Genomic DNA, 13,119 nt, shown 5'->3' on the forward strand with positions numbered 1-13,119 from the left:
ACTTCAGCATGAGAATTGATGGATATTCTAGCACAGCTCCAAAAAAGTCAAGTCCTCCACTTGATAAGCCGTGTAAAAAAAACTGGTTTTGGCCTGTGTTTATTGGGAGGGAATTTCCCATTCATAATCAGTGTTTTGGTTGTCAGCATGGAGACACATCCGATGCCTTCAGGCCTGGTGTCACGGGATTAGCAGATGGGCTCCTCTTCTACCTGCTGGAGACAACCCTCTTCAAGGAGACTCTGCAGACAAGCTGACCTTTTGACAGTTCCTTGTCTTAGTGGGAATGTCAGCCAGGAAAAACTGGTTTGATGCCTCCTGGATGTCCCTGTTATCAGTTTAATAGCTAAAAGAGGCCGTCTTGAGCAGCCACATCATATTTATAACTGCCCTACTGAGCTGTTGCAGAAGAGAAAGCCCTTTAACCAGGGCGCAGACCAGGGAGCTGTGGTGCAGCCGTGCAAGCCTCCTGCGGGCTGGCAGCCCTGAAAGCTGCGTTTTGCTGGGTAGGGGTCCTAGTGCATGCAGGGCTTTCAGAATGAGCAAACTAGTCACCCCGATACGTCGCTTCCCGACTTAAAAATCAAATTTTATCTTTGGTGTGTTGTTTTTTGTTTGTTTGTTTGTTTGTTTTTTAAACCCAACTCTTTCATTTAAAACTTACATATTTTACATCTTGGGGACTTCAGGTTAATCTTAGTAAATTTTCTCCTTTGCTTTTAAATTTTGTTTGCAGTAACACAACATAAAAATTATGATTAGGTCATTAACCAGAAAAAAACCTGGCACTCATCTGCAGGTGATCAGATGACATCAGAGGCCTGGTTTTAATTTGTGGGTAGTTCTGATTGTAACTAAAAGAGACTTGCTCCTTTTGTGGAATTGGCTGGCTATTTCCCCACATCTGGAGTTAATGAAGTCTTTGAGACCACATCAGTTGTGTTTTGCCGCAAGAACCCTTTGATCTGAAAAATCTAGACTGGCACAAGTGCAGCTTCATAACATTGCAGCTATGTTTTTGCAAGCTATAGTTAAGATACCAAAACAAGCAGAAACTATATAAAGTTATGTGTCTGTGCTAGGTCTTTCATGTAGCTGTTTAGAAGGGCCTCTTTTACGTTAATATAATTCATAATATTTTTATTATGTTAATGGCTTGTACATATGTATCTGTAAATGATATGTTTGTAGGAGTTTTCTAGTTTAATTTCCCTTTTGAGATAGTGTTTAATCAGTTTTAATAAATAACCCATTTATGTAAAATGTTAAAATTTCAGTCTGAAGCTTGTGTTTACAAATCTCATTGATAATGTTAAAATTTAAAAGAAGTATAATTCGTCATTGTAGGTGATTTTGCATTAATCAGTGTACATCTCCATGGCGGTGCTAAAATGTCGTAAAGCTTTGTTTCCACTGCTGTCCTGTGACAGTGATAGATTATCCATCAGCTATAGCATATGCTGCGTTATTCTGCACAACAGAGAACTTGTAAATTAAGCCCAGTTTTGCCTAATATGTTTGCAGTCTTATGAGTGTGAGTATTTACAATTTGACAAGAGTGACGTTTCTGCTAAAATATGTCTGATGAACTATACATGCGTTCATCATATATAGTAAATACATATGCACTGTTAATATTGCTTATAATGTATTGTCATTCTGTCACTCAGGTTTGGTAAGCATCTCTATTTTACATTTATTCCATAAACTGAAAATTTGCAAGTGAAATAAAGACCAAAAGCTCTCCAAAAGACTTCCTTTTTTAAAAAAACTTGCATTTATTTTGATTTTAAACCCCAAAACGTTAAAACAAACATGCAACTAAAAGTTTGTAAGTTTTCCACTTGATTCCTTTTTGCCAGGTGGCTTTTTACCTGCTGCTATTTTCATCACATGGCTCGTATCGACAGCTATGCCCTGGCTTAATTCCTTGCGCCCCAGTCCTTATTCCATCAAACTGTAATTTGATAGATTTTGTTGAAATTCTGTAGATGTAAAACGAGTCGAAGCGAGTGGTAAATCAGCCCTTCTGATATAAAAGAGTGCTGTCTGCAGGCACATGCCCAGCCATTTGGTCTGACAACAGCAGGCTAGAAAAGCATTTGGGAGCGGGGAGGAGGGGTATTGGTATGCAAATGGCAGCGGGACTTGCCCACTTCACTTTCTAAATATCCGTATCGGAACAGGCCCCCTCCAGGAGAACAATGGCTCCCTTTCAGGGAACTTGCGCTCGTTTTGTGGGCCGGCTTGGTTTTCCTGGCCCTTCTTCTGCTTGGTAAACAACATCCCAGAAAGACAAGGCAAGAGATGTGAATGTTATAGAAACACGCGTGTGCCTCGCTTTTGGATTTTAGGGCATAGCGCACTTTGGAAGTTGCATTATATAAGCTTTAAATTATCGTATGTCTTTATGAAGCCTTAGGTATTTACAAGTAAGGTGAAAGATTAAAAAAATAAAACCCACATATTTTACTCTGTGGCAAAAAACATCCTCAATGTTAAGTTTTTAGTATTCTTTGCTGCCATATTTGTAACTTGCTGCTTTTTAAAACCGATTTTTCTTTTAATACACACTAATATTGCAGTATCCTGTATAGCGATCAAAATGCTGGTATGCAAAAATAGCATTGCTTAGAACAGCTAACGTTTGGGGTAGAGCCCTTGAGTCTGTGAATACCGGCTTTGTTGATTTGGCATGACTTATTCCTGAATATGTTTTACCTTTCTTCTTAGAGTCACTGGTGAAAGGCTTGTAATAATTATGTTTATTTGGCATCTTACACTTTTTAACTTGTTAAGAAAATTCATTGTTTGCAAGTTAAGAATGGTCGTTCCAACGTGGTGTTACACTGAAAAAAGAACAGTGCTGGTTTTCTTTAATGCTAGGCCAGTGTGAAAATAATTTGCTTGATGTTGCAGTTTTAAGATTATTCCTCAGGAGTTGTGTTACATGTATTTTTGATGACTGTACAAAGGCGTGCAAGTTTTTGAATGGATAATACAGTGTTTGCATTAAAATCTTTCCATTTGTCACTGGATGTTCTTTTTCTTTCTGATTGTTGGGATGCCAGCTAATTAAATATTCAAACAGGCGTACAGTTGTTTTAAAATAAAATTTGTTTGGGGCCCAGTTGTTTTATCTTGCTTTTTTATCTTGAGCAACAAGTCTGTGCGAGTCATGCACTTAGAAAGCAAAATCAGCATTCAGGCTTTTATCAGGCCACCTGGCTGAGTTGGCACACCAGAAAGTGTGTTGTTAGGATCATTCTACTGTAGTTCCTCTGTACTGTGGCAACTTGCTAAAAAGCAAATAAAACAAGGGCAGCAAATGCTGCAGCTTGCTACACTGTTCTTTTTTTATTTGTGCTTTCTATCTGTGCCTGTATGGTGTTAAGAAGGGGTTTTTTTAACGCACAACACCCAAATATTACTAACCTTTTATTGCTCTCCAATATTTAGGTGTATGCACCATCCCCGAGTTCTGATGATTTCAACAGAGAATCTCCAAGTTACCCGTCTCCGAAGCCACCAAGCAGTATGTTTGCTAGCACTTTCTTTATGCAAGGTGAGTAAAATGACTTTAAATATATGGGTAGATGTCACTTGTCCTTTAGGTAGAAATCTGCAGTCAGCCACTGGTGTACTGAATGGATGAGGAAGTGTACAGGTAACATACTGTGCTAGAGCCTGTGGTAAAGTTATATATACTTTTAAAACAGTTAGATGAAGGGAGCTGTCTGTTGATTTAAAGTTTTTTCTCATGACATTAATTGCTGTCTGAAATTTAGGGGGATTATACCCCAGGCCAGATGGACAGAATCCCCCATCCTTTGATTTGTAGGGGCTTCAGAGCAGTACACGGGAGTGATAGAGAAAAATGAGGTGAGGGCTTCTTGACTGTTCTGGAATTTGACTGTACAATATCAGCTAACAGTCTTTAGTTCTCAAATACTTGTATATCCAGCATGCCAAAAAAAAGGGGGGGGGGGGGTTGCACTGAGCAAAACGAGAGCAGAATTCATTTCCGTGGCATTACGTCACACAATTAGCTCGTACTGCAGCCTGATGAGGTTTTGGAGCGTACTGAAAGCATAGTCTCTCAGTATGGGAATTTACAGAGCACTTCAGTGTGTGCTACAGAATGAAAACTGCATTGACGTTGCGGGTTTAAGGCTTATATAATGTACTCATTTCAGTTACTTAAATCTGTTATTATTAAATGTTTTTATATTTTTATGGTACTAAGGTATTTTAGACTATAAATTACTTATTTTAGGTTAATAGATGTTTTGTACTGTATGTTTATGATCTCTGCTTAGCCAAACTTCTCTCCCCTCCACCCCCTTTTTTATTATTTTTTTCAGTCTGGAATTTTTATCAACCCTTTTGATACAAATCTGGCCTTACTGAAGGTCTGTGTAATTAGCAGAAGTACTTGGTATTTTCTCAGCTGCGGTTGGATTGTATTTCAGCTATAAAGCCTCTGTTGGTTTTTTGGTTGTTTTTTTTTATATATATATATATATATATATAAATATAGCAACAATGCGGTGGCATGAAAATAGAAGATGCAGTATAAACTGCTCACTGTTTCCATGCCAATGTTAGGTTGGGTAGCTGAATTCTGTATTCTTTTAAAATAATTTTGTGAAGGAAAATAGAACCCTGTACTTCTCATTAAATGTATTTTTCTTGTTTTCTCTATTATTAAAAATAAAAAAAAAGATGGGACCCACAATTCTTCTGACCTCTGGAGTTCATCCAATGGCATGAGCCAGCCTGGCTACGGTGGGATGCTGGGAGGCTCCTCTTCCCACATGTCCCAGTCCAGCAGTTATGGCAGCCTGCACACACATGACCGTTTGGTAAGATACACAGTACAGATAAGTGTTATTTGTACTTGTATATGGAGATCTAACTTAGCAGAATTCATTTCTTGTTGCTGCTCATGTATATCAGTTAAAAACCCAGTAGTCAGAAACCACAAACATACGGTATTAGATTTATGGCTTTCTATTTATGTCTGTTGTATGCGTAAAAATCATTGTCTATATAGTGGTCTGTTCAGAGGATGGATGAGTCCCTTTCTTTAATAAAAAGCTGGGTGTTGTATATGTGGTATCTTAAAATAGCAACATTTCTTTAAAGACCGCCTAATGTCTTATGTCTGTTTCTCTTCTCTCTAGAGCTATCCCCCGCATTCAGTCTCACCTACAGATATAAATGCCAGTCTTCCTCCAATGTCTAGCTTCCATCGTGGCAGTACCAGCAGTTCACCTTATGTAGCTGCCTCACATACTCCACCTGTCAATGGATCGGATAATATTCTGGGTAAAAAGTTCTTTCTGCCTGTTTTTTTTTTCTCCTTAGTTTTACAAGAAGTTGAAATTTAGCACTACATGATGCACAAAATTAGTAAGATTCGATTTATTGGATGCTTGTAGATCAAGGGTACCACATCACTGTGACATTTCTGTCCTCAGTATGGCTGAGATGAGGCAAATTGGTTTGCAGTCAGCTTAAGACTTAGTGGTTTATTTATTTTCACACGGGAGACTGTATCTATCTAACTGAATGGCAATTACCCTTCCGTAGTTTAGTCTATGTACATGGTCATATAGGTAATACTGGTGCTGCAGTTCTTAGAGCTGCTGTATCTGTCACCAAGGTGCTGTGCCAGAGAAAGGCAGGAAGGCTGTTTCTTTGGGGAGCTTGATAAACCGTGTCATAAATTCCTCACTTAACTGATTTAGAGATTACTGAGTAGCCAGCATGGTGGCTGGTTTAGTGTCTTCCGTGCTTGCCTAGAAAGCAGGAAATACAGGATGATCATCTGTTCCTTGCACGTACTTGTAAATCTTAAGATACAGTGGTAGAAATTAAGTGCTTGTAGACAGTCAAGTTAGTTTGATATGATTTACACTTAGCTTCATTTTAAGTGGGATTTTGTTAAGTGACTATATTGGCTTTGATTTGGGAACATGTACAGCTGTACAAGCAGGACCCGGTTAATGAATCTGCATGAGGAATTCAGGCTGGAAAATCCAAGTCTGCTACAAAATTGCAACAGCAAGTGTTTTGTGATTTGGATTTCTGATGTGAATGGCTTACATTCACATTAAATACATTCTCTTAGCATTGAAAATTGATAGTTGGAGAAAGAAGATGCAGTTTTTAAAGGGTCTGTCTTCTACAGTAAAGCAGGTATTTCGGGGGGTTCAGGTCCTTTCTGTCTTTCCAGTTGGCAGGGCTTCAGACAACCCCTCTGCTTGGTGGTGTGTGGAGCAAAAGGGCATGCAGAGCTGCTGACATGCAACTAAGAGCAGGGGTGACAGAAAGCTTGGTGGAGAAGAGCTTTTCAGGGATCTTCTGAAATAAAGATGAGACTACAACATGGGGAATTAGAGCAGGGGGAACAAGGAGGCACACAAGGAACCATTGAGTGGATTTGGCTTTGAGAATTAATGAAACGTGCAGTGCTTTAGTGATAACAGTTTAGAAATAAGCTGCAATAATACAATATTTTGATTTTGATTTTTTCATGTTTCATCAAGAATAGTTTGTGATCCTAGAAAATAATCTTCTTTCTAACAGCTTTCACTTGTTGGGCCTGAAGTTATCACGGTGATACTGTGTTTGACTTTAGAGGAGAGCATCTACATTTAAATCTAATTGTTTTAATTAAATTTTTAAGTATAATGAGAACTGATTCTGTTGACATTGACTTCCTCAGAACATCCATTTAAAAAGTGGTTGCTCAACTGTACGTGATGAATAAAATAATAAAAGTAAATAAAATTTCAGCTTTAAAAATAAGTGTTTGGTTTGCTTTCCACATTACAGGAAACAGAGGAAATGGTGCTGGAAGCTCACAGACAGGTGATGCACTTGGAAAGGCATTGGCATCTGTAAGTAGAATATTCAGATCTAAAAGACTGATTTTGATCGCTGCATCCATTATTTATGTGTTCATTCATTTTGCAATGTCAAATCAGGAGTTTTCATGTATGAAGTTAAAATAATGTGCTATGGTGTAATGTTATATACTAGACAAATGTCTACAAAACAAGTGAAAAATAGTTCTGTTTGTAGAAGACTCATTTTTACTTAATTTTTTTTTAAGTGATCGAAAAATTTAGGGCAGATATGTAGCTATACTTAGAATATTGTTTAGATGAAGTAAAAGATAATCATAAAAAGTTTAGGGTGTGATTTTTTTATTTCTCTTTTTCTGTAGTGTTCTAGATATAGTAAAGTATTTCTAACCTTACTCTTAGAGCAGGTCCTGCCTCAAGGTTTAAAATGTTTTTGCAGTGGCCTTATAAAACTGAGGGGTTTTGAATGCTGTGTTGTATAGTTGTAATTTATGGAATAGCCTTTAAAAAGCTGTATGTGCATAAAGTTTAAACACTTTAACTCTTGTTGGAATAACGTAGATAATGTAAAACATTGCAAGTATCTTCAGTCTACTGTAAGCTTTGTTTGCATATGCAAACATACAGCAATTACTTTTGCATTAATACAGTCAGATGTACTTTTTATAGAACAATAATTGATACAGTGTAGCAGAAGTGTCAGAGTTAGGAGTGGGGGCTGGGGGAGCATTTCATATTTCTTGTATGTAGCAAATAGGGAAACCAAATCTGATTTAAAAGATAGAAATGACTACTTTGCAGCCCCAAAAGACCATTCCTGGGTTGGATTCTGCCTCCCTCACCTCATACCAGTGAATGCAAATGTGTATGTTTGTGCAGATCCTGTTACCCTTGCATCCCTCAGAGGGTCATATGCTAAAAGATTACCAGATCTGATAATGTCTGCAATATCCATATTGGGTAGGAGAACTCTGACCTACTGGCTTTGAGCAGAAAAATGTTGTCCTTGTTGCTTTTGGGGATTCAGCAAGCTGATAACAATTCAGGAGTCCAGAAGGCAGTTAACACTCTCTCTTTGTCTGTTTGAGACCTGTCAGAAAAAAACTGGGATAGTTTTGACTCCTAGAAATAGCAGTGCTTACATAGTTCAGGCTGCTCGTTGCTCTGCAGACGTAGTAGGATGACTGCTGCTCTGCAGCCTGGCCAAAATTTCTGTTGTAAGTCTGACACGCTGGCCAGTTAGACCTGCGGGACTTTGTGACGTTTTCCACTGCTCTCCTGTTTTAAATTATTTTTCTCATCCTTTCAGGTATTTTTGCCCAAGTCACTAGCTGAGAAAACCAGGCTGATGTTTTGAGGAAGAACTCTAAATATATTGCGAGTGGAAGTCAGGGCAGAAATGTTTAATCTTAACTGGTGGGTGGGCTCTGGTTGTCATAGAAACTTGTTTCTGTCATCCTGTGTTGTTGCTTGGCAGGAGCAGCCAGGTCATTCCATAAATCATTTCTGTCATAGCTGATGGTGATGCATTCCATCTGCTCTATCAGTGCATGCCATAGTCTGCACACTTCAAATCCCTCGCCTCATCCATCTGCTTCCCCCGCACCCCGCAACACGCGCACAACCAGCACGCTGCTTGCGCTGGTTCGGCAAGGAGCACAGCTCATGGTTGTGGAGAAGAGGGAGGTGGTCTCTCTTGCAGGTGAAGCTAGCGCACATGAATTTTGATGGCTAGTGAATAAAGCATATTTTGCTGTTTGAACAAAGTTTTGTTTAAATACTGGGATTGTCTTGACTTTTTTTTTCTCCCCTAAGACGACGCTATGTGCCTTTCTGTCAGGATTTTAAATGCTACTGCCACAACTGTTGAGAGGAATTTGTAGTTCTGAAATTCTGTTGATGTGCATCTCACAATAGGCCTTTCATGTGTGAAACATCAGAGGATACGACATTTGTTCTTCAGTTTAGGTATTAAAGACCATACAGAATAGTATGTGATTAAACATGTAAGGCCAGATAATACATTTGCAAAGGTTCTTTTATTTTAGGTTTAAGCCTGGATAATTGTGGTCTTAATCTCAGGGTAGGCAAGAAAGAGAATTGTACATGAAAGTATTTACACAAAGTTCCCAAAGCCCTGTGGATTATGCATTAGTTTGGATAATGAACTAGTATAGATAGAAAGAAAAGAAAATCTGGGTATTCGTGCCATTTCTAATGTGTTTCCCTGAACATTTGCCAAACAATAACCCTTTAAGATTGTGCCCATGGAGGGTTATATGGCAGGAGAAACATCTGGTTTATTTCATTGCCTAATGCCAAATCAAAACACTTGGTCTTTAATTTAGAGGAGATCAAACAGGAGGACTGTTTAACTTTGTTGATTATATCAGACCTCTTTGTGATAACTTATGTTTTGATTCCTACCTCAGAACTAGGGTAAAGGCCTTTGTACGGTCTCAGTAGTTAAATAGCCACTGGTCCCCTCACAAAGGAAAAGAAAATGTAGGGAAGTTGACTTCTAAAAGTGATTCATGAATTAAGTTTCTTTGTTGCTTTAGACTCAATAACATTAACATAACAAAGCCTAACTGAAATGTACACTGTAGTGTTTAAAAAATTGGACTAACAGCTCCGAGGTTTGGCTCTGCAGGCTCTCAATTGTGCAGCTTTTGTCTAAGAGCCTTTTCATTAGACCCTGGCATATTGGCACCCTGCTGATTGGAATGGACCATGACTGATAGGAGGAGGAGTCTTATTTGTTGCAGTAAAATGAGTCATGTTACCGTTTAAGCCTGGCAGAAGGTGTCAGGGTTGTTCATCATTGGTCATTTAACAGCACAGCGGCCAGGGACTGCATGCAGAATGAATTCTGACCTTGTGTTTTAGTTGTGGCTTTGGTACAACGTAGGTTTTCCGTCATCTAAAATAAAGCAAATTAAAATGGGCAGGTAGAGTAGTGGAAAATGACCTGTTTCAAAGGAAACTTGGTGGCCTTTGTTCTGGTGTCACTTTTATTTTCTGTATCTTACCTGTCAGGAACTCTCTACAGTTCCCATACTGACGCCCAAGATGATTTATTTTTATAACAATGTGCAATGCATGAATTTTGTACAATGGTCTGAGGTAGTTTTTTTTTTTTAGATGTCTTTTCTTTCTAGCATGTATAAAAAGGAGGAGGTGTTTCCCCTAGGGAACTGATGGGTCTTTTGTAGTGAGAAAGTATGATAGCCCAGGAAGGAGCGTGTGGTTTATTGGGCCCTGGTTTCGTCAGCTCAGAAAATGCAATATGCAGCTTAACCGAGTCCTGGTTCATTGTCAGCTAAATGGTGAAATGTCACATTGTCTGTATGAAGAAACATCAACCACACTGCTAGTGCAGATTTTTTTTTAACTGACTAACAAATCCTGGTCTCTGCTCAAGTAAAACAGTTTTGAACTGGTGACCCATAAAATTATGCTCTAAAGTCCATAGTCAGCCTCTAAACCTATTCAGTTCCCTTCACAAAATGAATTTTCCAAGAATCTTAAAATTTTAAGTTTTAATTAAAGCTTTCAGGATTATGTCTTCTGTTTTTATCAAGACTTTTAAATTACATTTAATAGCAAGGAAATAATTATTGCAAGGTGAGGTTTAGTATCTCAAGGGAGGAACTGATACAGAAATAAGAGAAAACTGGTGTGTGCTGCAATACATAACAAGAGCAACAAAATTTCAGATGAGTTTTGTTTGGTAGGTACAAACAGTAACTAGAACTGAATGCCTTCTTGCTATTTTCTCTTGTGAAGGACTAATTTTTATAAGATAACATGTGTCGACTGCTAAAATCTTTTCTCTCTAAATTTTGGGAAGTCGTTATTTCTCCACATTTTCCTGAAGTTTTATTTGTTGTCATTGTGTGCTGTTAACTCTTAAATATATTGTTCCCCTTCGGTGATAAAAAGGCTGTAATTTCTGCTGCTGTTGAAGTGGCAGGAAGATCAGTTATACTTGTGTCGCTATCAAATACAGTCTGTGCTTATTTTGACAGCTGCTTGAAAATGAAAGTTCTCTGGACATTTTTAGAGCCTTGAGTGTAATAAAGCAGAGCTGTGATTGAAGGATCAATTTTTTTTTTTTCAGTCCAGCATCGAGTGACAATTAAAAGCGTGAAAAGGAATCCCAATAGCTAATTTTTTTTACTGTGTATTCTAACACGTATTGATATGCAATCTCTTTTGTCTGTTGTTAGATTTATTCTCCTGATCATACCAGCAGTAGTTTTCCATCGAATCCATCAACACCAGTTGGATCACCATCGCCTCTTACAGGTAGAGACTAGCCATTTGTCAATAATTTATTTGTTGTTTTGAAAACATCCTCTTTGGAATCACAGTGAAATCAGCAGTAGCTTCCTCGCATAATTACTTCTGTATTTTGTTTATTTTTCCATTGCACTAAACCTAGATTCTTCACTATTTTGTTGTGAGCATCCACTTAAATTCTGGCAACTGGCTTTGAAAATTAGTTTCTTAAAATAATCTTTGAAAATAATGAATGACCATGTACTATCACAGCTATAAAGATACCAGTACAGAGAGTGAGTTGGTTGAGGTTGTTTATTAAAGCTATATGTTAAAATTCTGTGGCAGCTTCCAGTGACAAACCCAGCAGATGTGTGTTCTCTCTAATGAAAATATAGTAGGCTATGCGACTATCCAATTTTTACATAAGATAGCTTTCCATTCATATCTTTCATGAATGCTTTCATTCTATGGGAGAGGAATTTCTGGCATTTTTTGAAGTAAATGCTGTGTATTGCAGCCACCTCTGTCACCTGTGCTTTGTGTGTTTGTAGTGTGAATGTGGGAAGAAGCATTCCAGTGTGGAGATGAACTGTGGGCAGCTGCCTGCAGCTATTAGTGGTAGTGCAGCTTTCACAGACACTGTGGCCTCAGCTGTCTAGTAAAAGTTGAACAGCTGTTCTCCATATAGAGAGGACTGTGAAAGCTCCATTGACTTAAATTTGTTGTTTAACAAAGAACTAGAATTACATGCAAGATGATGTAACTTTAACCCTGTTCTTTCCTATAGTACAATTTAAATTATTTAACGTTTATACAACAGTCTTGTTTGCCCATTCTCGGTTGTTTAATATATCCCTACAGCCTTCTGGCTGTTGGTCACTTTTTTTTGCAAGTGTGTTTTGCTTTTTATAAAAAAATAGAATAAACTTACAGTGAAAGGTGTACAGAATAAGCTTAGCTGAACTCTTCTGTAATCTACATGAATAAATTAGTAAAGTTATTGCACGCAAAATGGTGTCATATACATATGTATGTGACTGTGCATATCTAGATACGCAGTGTCACTCAGAAAACTTTCATCGTTCATACTTTACACACATTTAATGGACACCGTTCTGGTTTTCTGTGGACTTAATGGATTAATGAATATCTGACAGGGCATTCCTGAGCAGCTGCTTTGGGCATTTTTTTTCTATAACTGAAAAATCCATGTTGACTTGAGTAATGATGGGATTAATGGGATTTTTGATTTAGTGATTACAGTTGACAAAAAATGTTTTGTGTATCTGTGTTGTACTGAACAGGCAGATCAGACCAGAAAATTATTATTATTTTCTTTTTAACATCAAAGCAAATACTGAAAATACTTTGTGGCTGGAAGTAAGTTCTGACGTTTCAAAGTATTTAAATTTTTTAAAGAACCCTATTGGAGTTCCTGATTAGATACCACACCTTATTTTGTAAGCGTGAAAGCACTAGCTGATTTCTTGTTTCAGAATGTAAATTTGAGATCCCTAAAGTTTGAGTTTTCCCTTTGCTGTTGATGCCTTTGTTGGAACCAGTATCAAATGTAAAAACTCTCCAAAATTTTCACGTTGATTTGTATTCCTTCTTCTGGATTCTGATGGCTAAGATAGTAGTAGATGTAAACAAATAATATTGAAATCCTTGTCAGGCACAAACTTAGCATCTGCTTTACAGTTCTAACCTCCCACCCCGCCCCCTTTAATTCCGGTGATATAGAATTTATCAAGCCTTTGGTAAATTGCTCCAGTAGTTAATTACCTTCATTTATGAATCTGGACTTTTATCTTTATTCCCAGATGAGTAACTAAGAAGACAGTGAAGCACAATGTAAAGTAATTACTACTATATTTATTGCTATTTATACTCCTGGTTGCCATTTTCTGTCCTGACCCAAAAAGTTATTGCAGATAAAACAAATGTTTTATGTATG

The 13,119-nt window shown here is 37.8% G+C and overlaps 1 protein-coding gene across 14 annotated transcripts in view; it reads left to right on the top strand.

Moving 5' to 3' along the window:
• TCF12 (transcription factor 12) overlaps window positions 1-13,119 on the top strand; it is a 174,085-nt gene that overhangs the window by 139,772 nt on the left and 21,194 nt on the right. For all 14 annotated transcript variants that reach the window (XM_040600204.1, XM_040600208.1, XM_040600202.1 and 11 more), the window contains 5 exons: window positions 3,460-3,565; window positions 4,726-4,865; window positions 5,187-5,331; window positions 6,844-6,908; window positions 11,108-11,186. In XM_040600204.1, the coding sequence (XP_040456138.1) occupies window positions 3,460-3,565; window positions 4,726-4,865; window positions 5,187-5,331; window positions 6,844-6,908; window positions 11,108-11,186 (535 nt within the window). The remainder of the gene's footprint in view (window positions 1-3,459; window positions 3,566-4,725; window positions 4,866-5,186; window positions 5,332-6,843; window positions 6,909-11,107; window positions 11,187-13,119) is intronic.

Source organism: Falco naumanni, chromosome 7, assembly GCF_017639655.2.
Source record: "Falco naumanni isolate bFalNau1 chromosome 7, bFalNau1.pat, whole genome shotgun sequence".
NCBI classification, from domain to species: Eukaryota; Metazoa; Chordata; class Aves; order Falconiformes; family Falconidae; genus Falco; species Falco naumanni.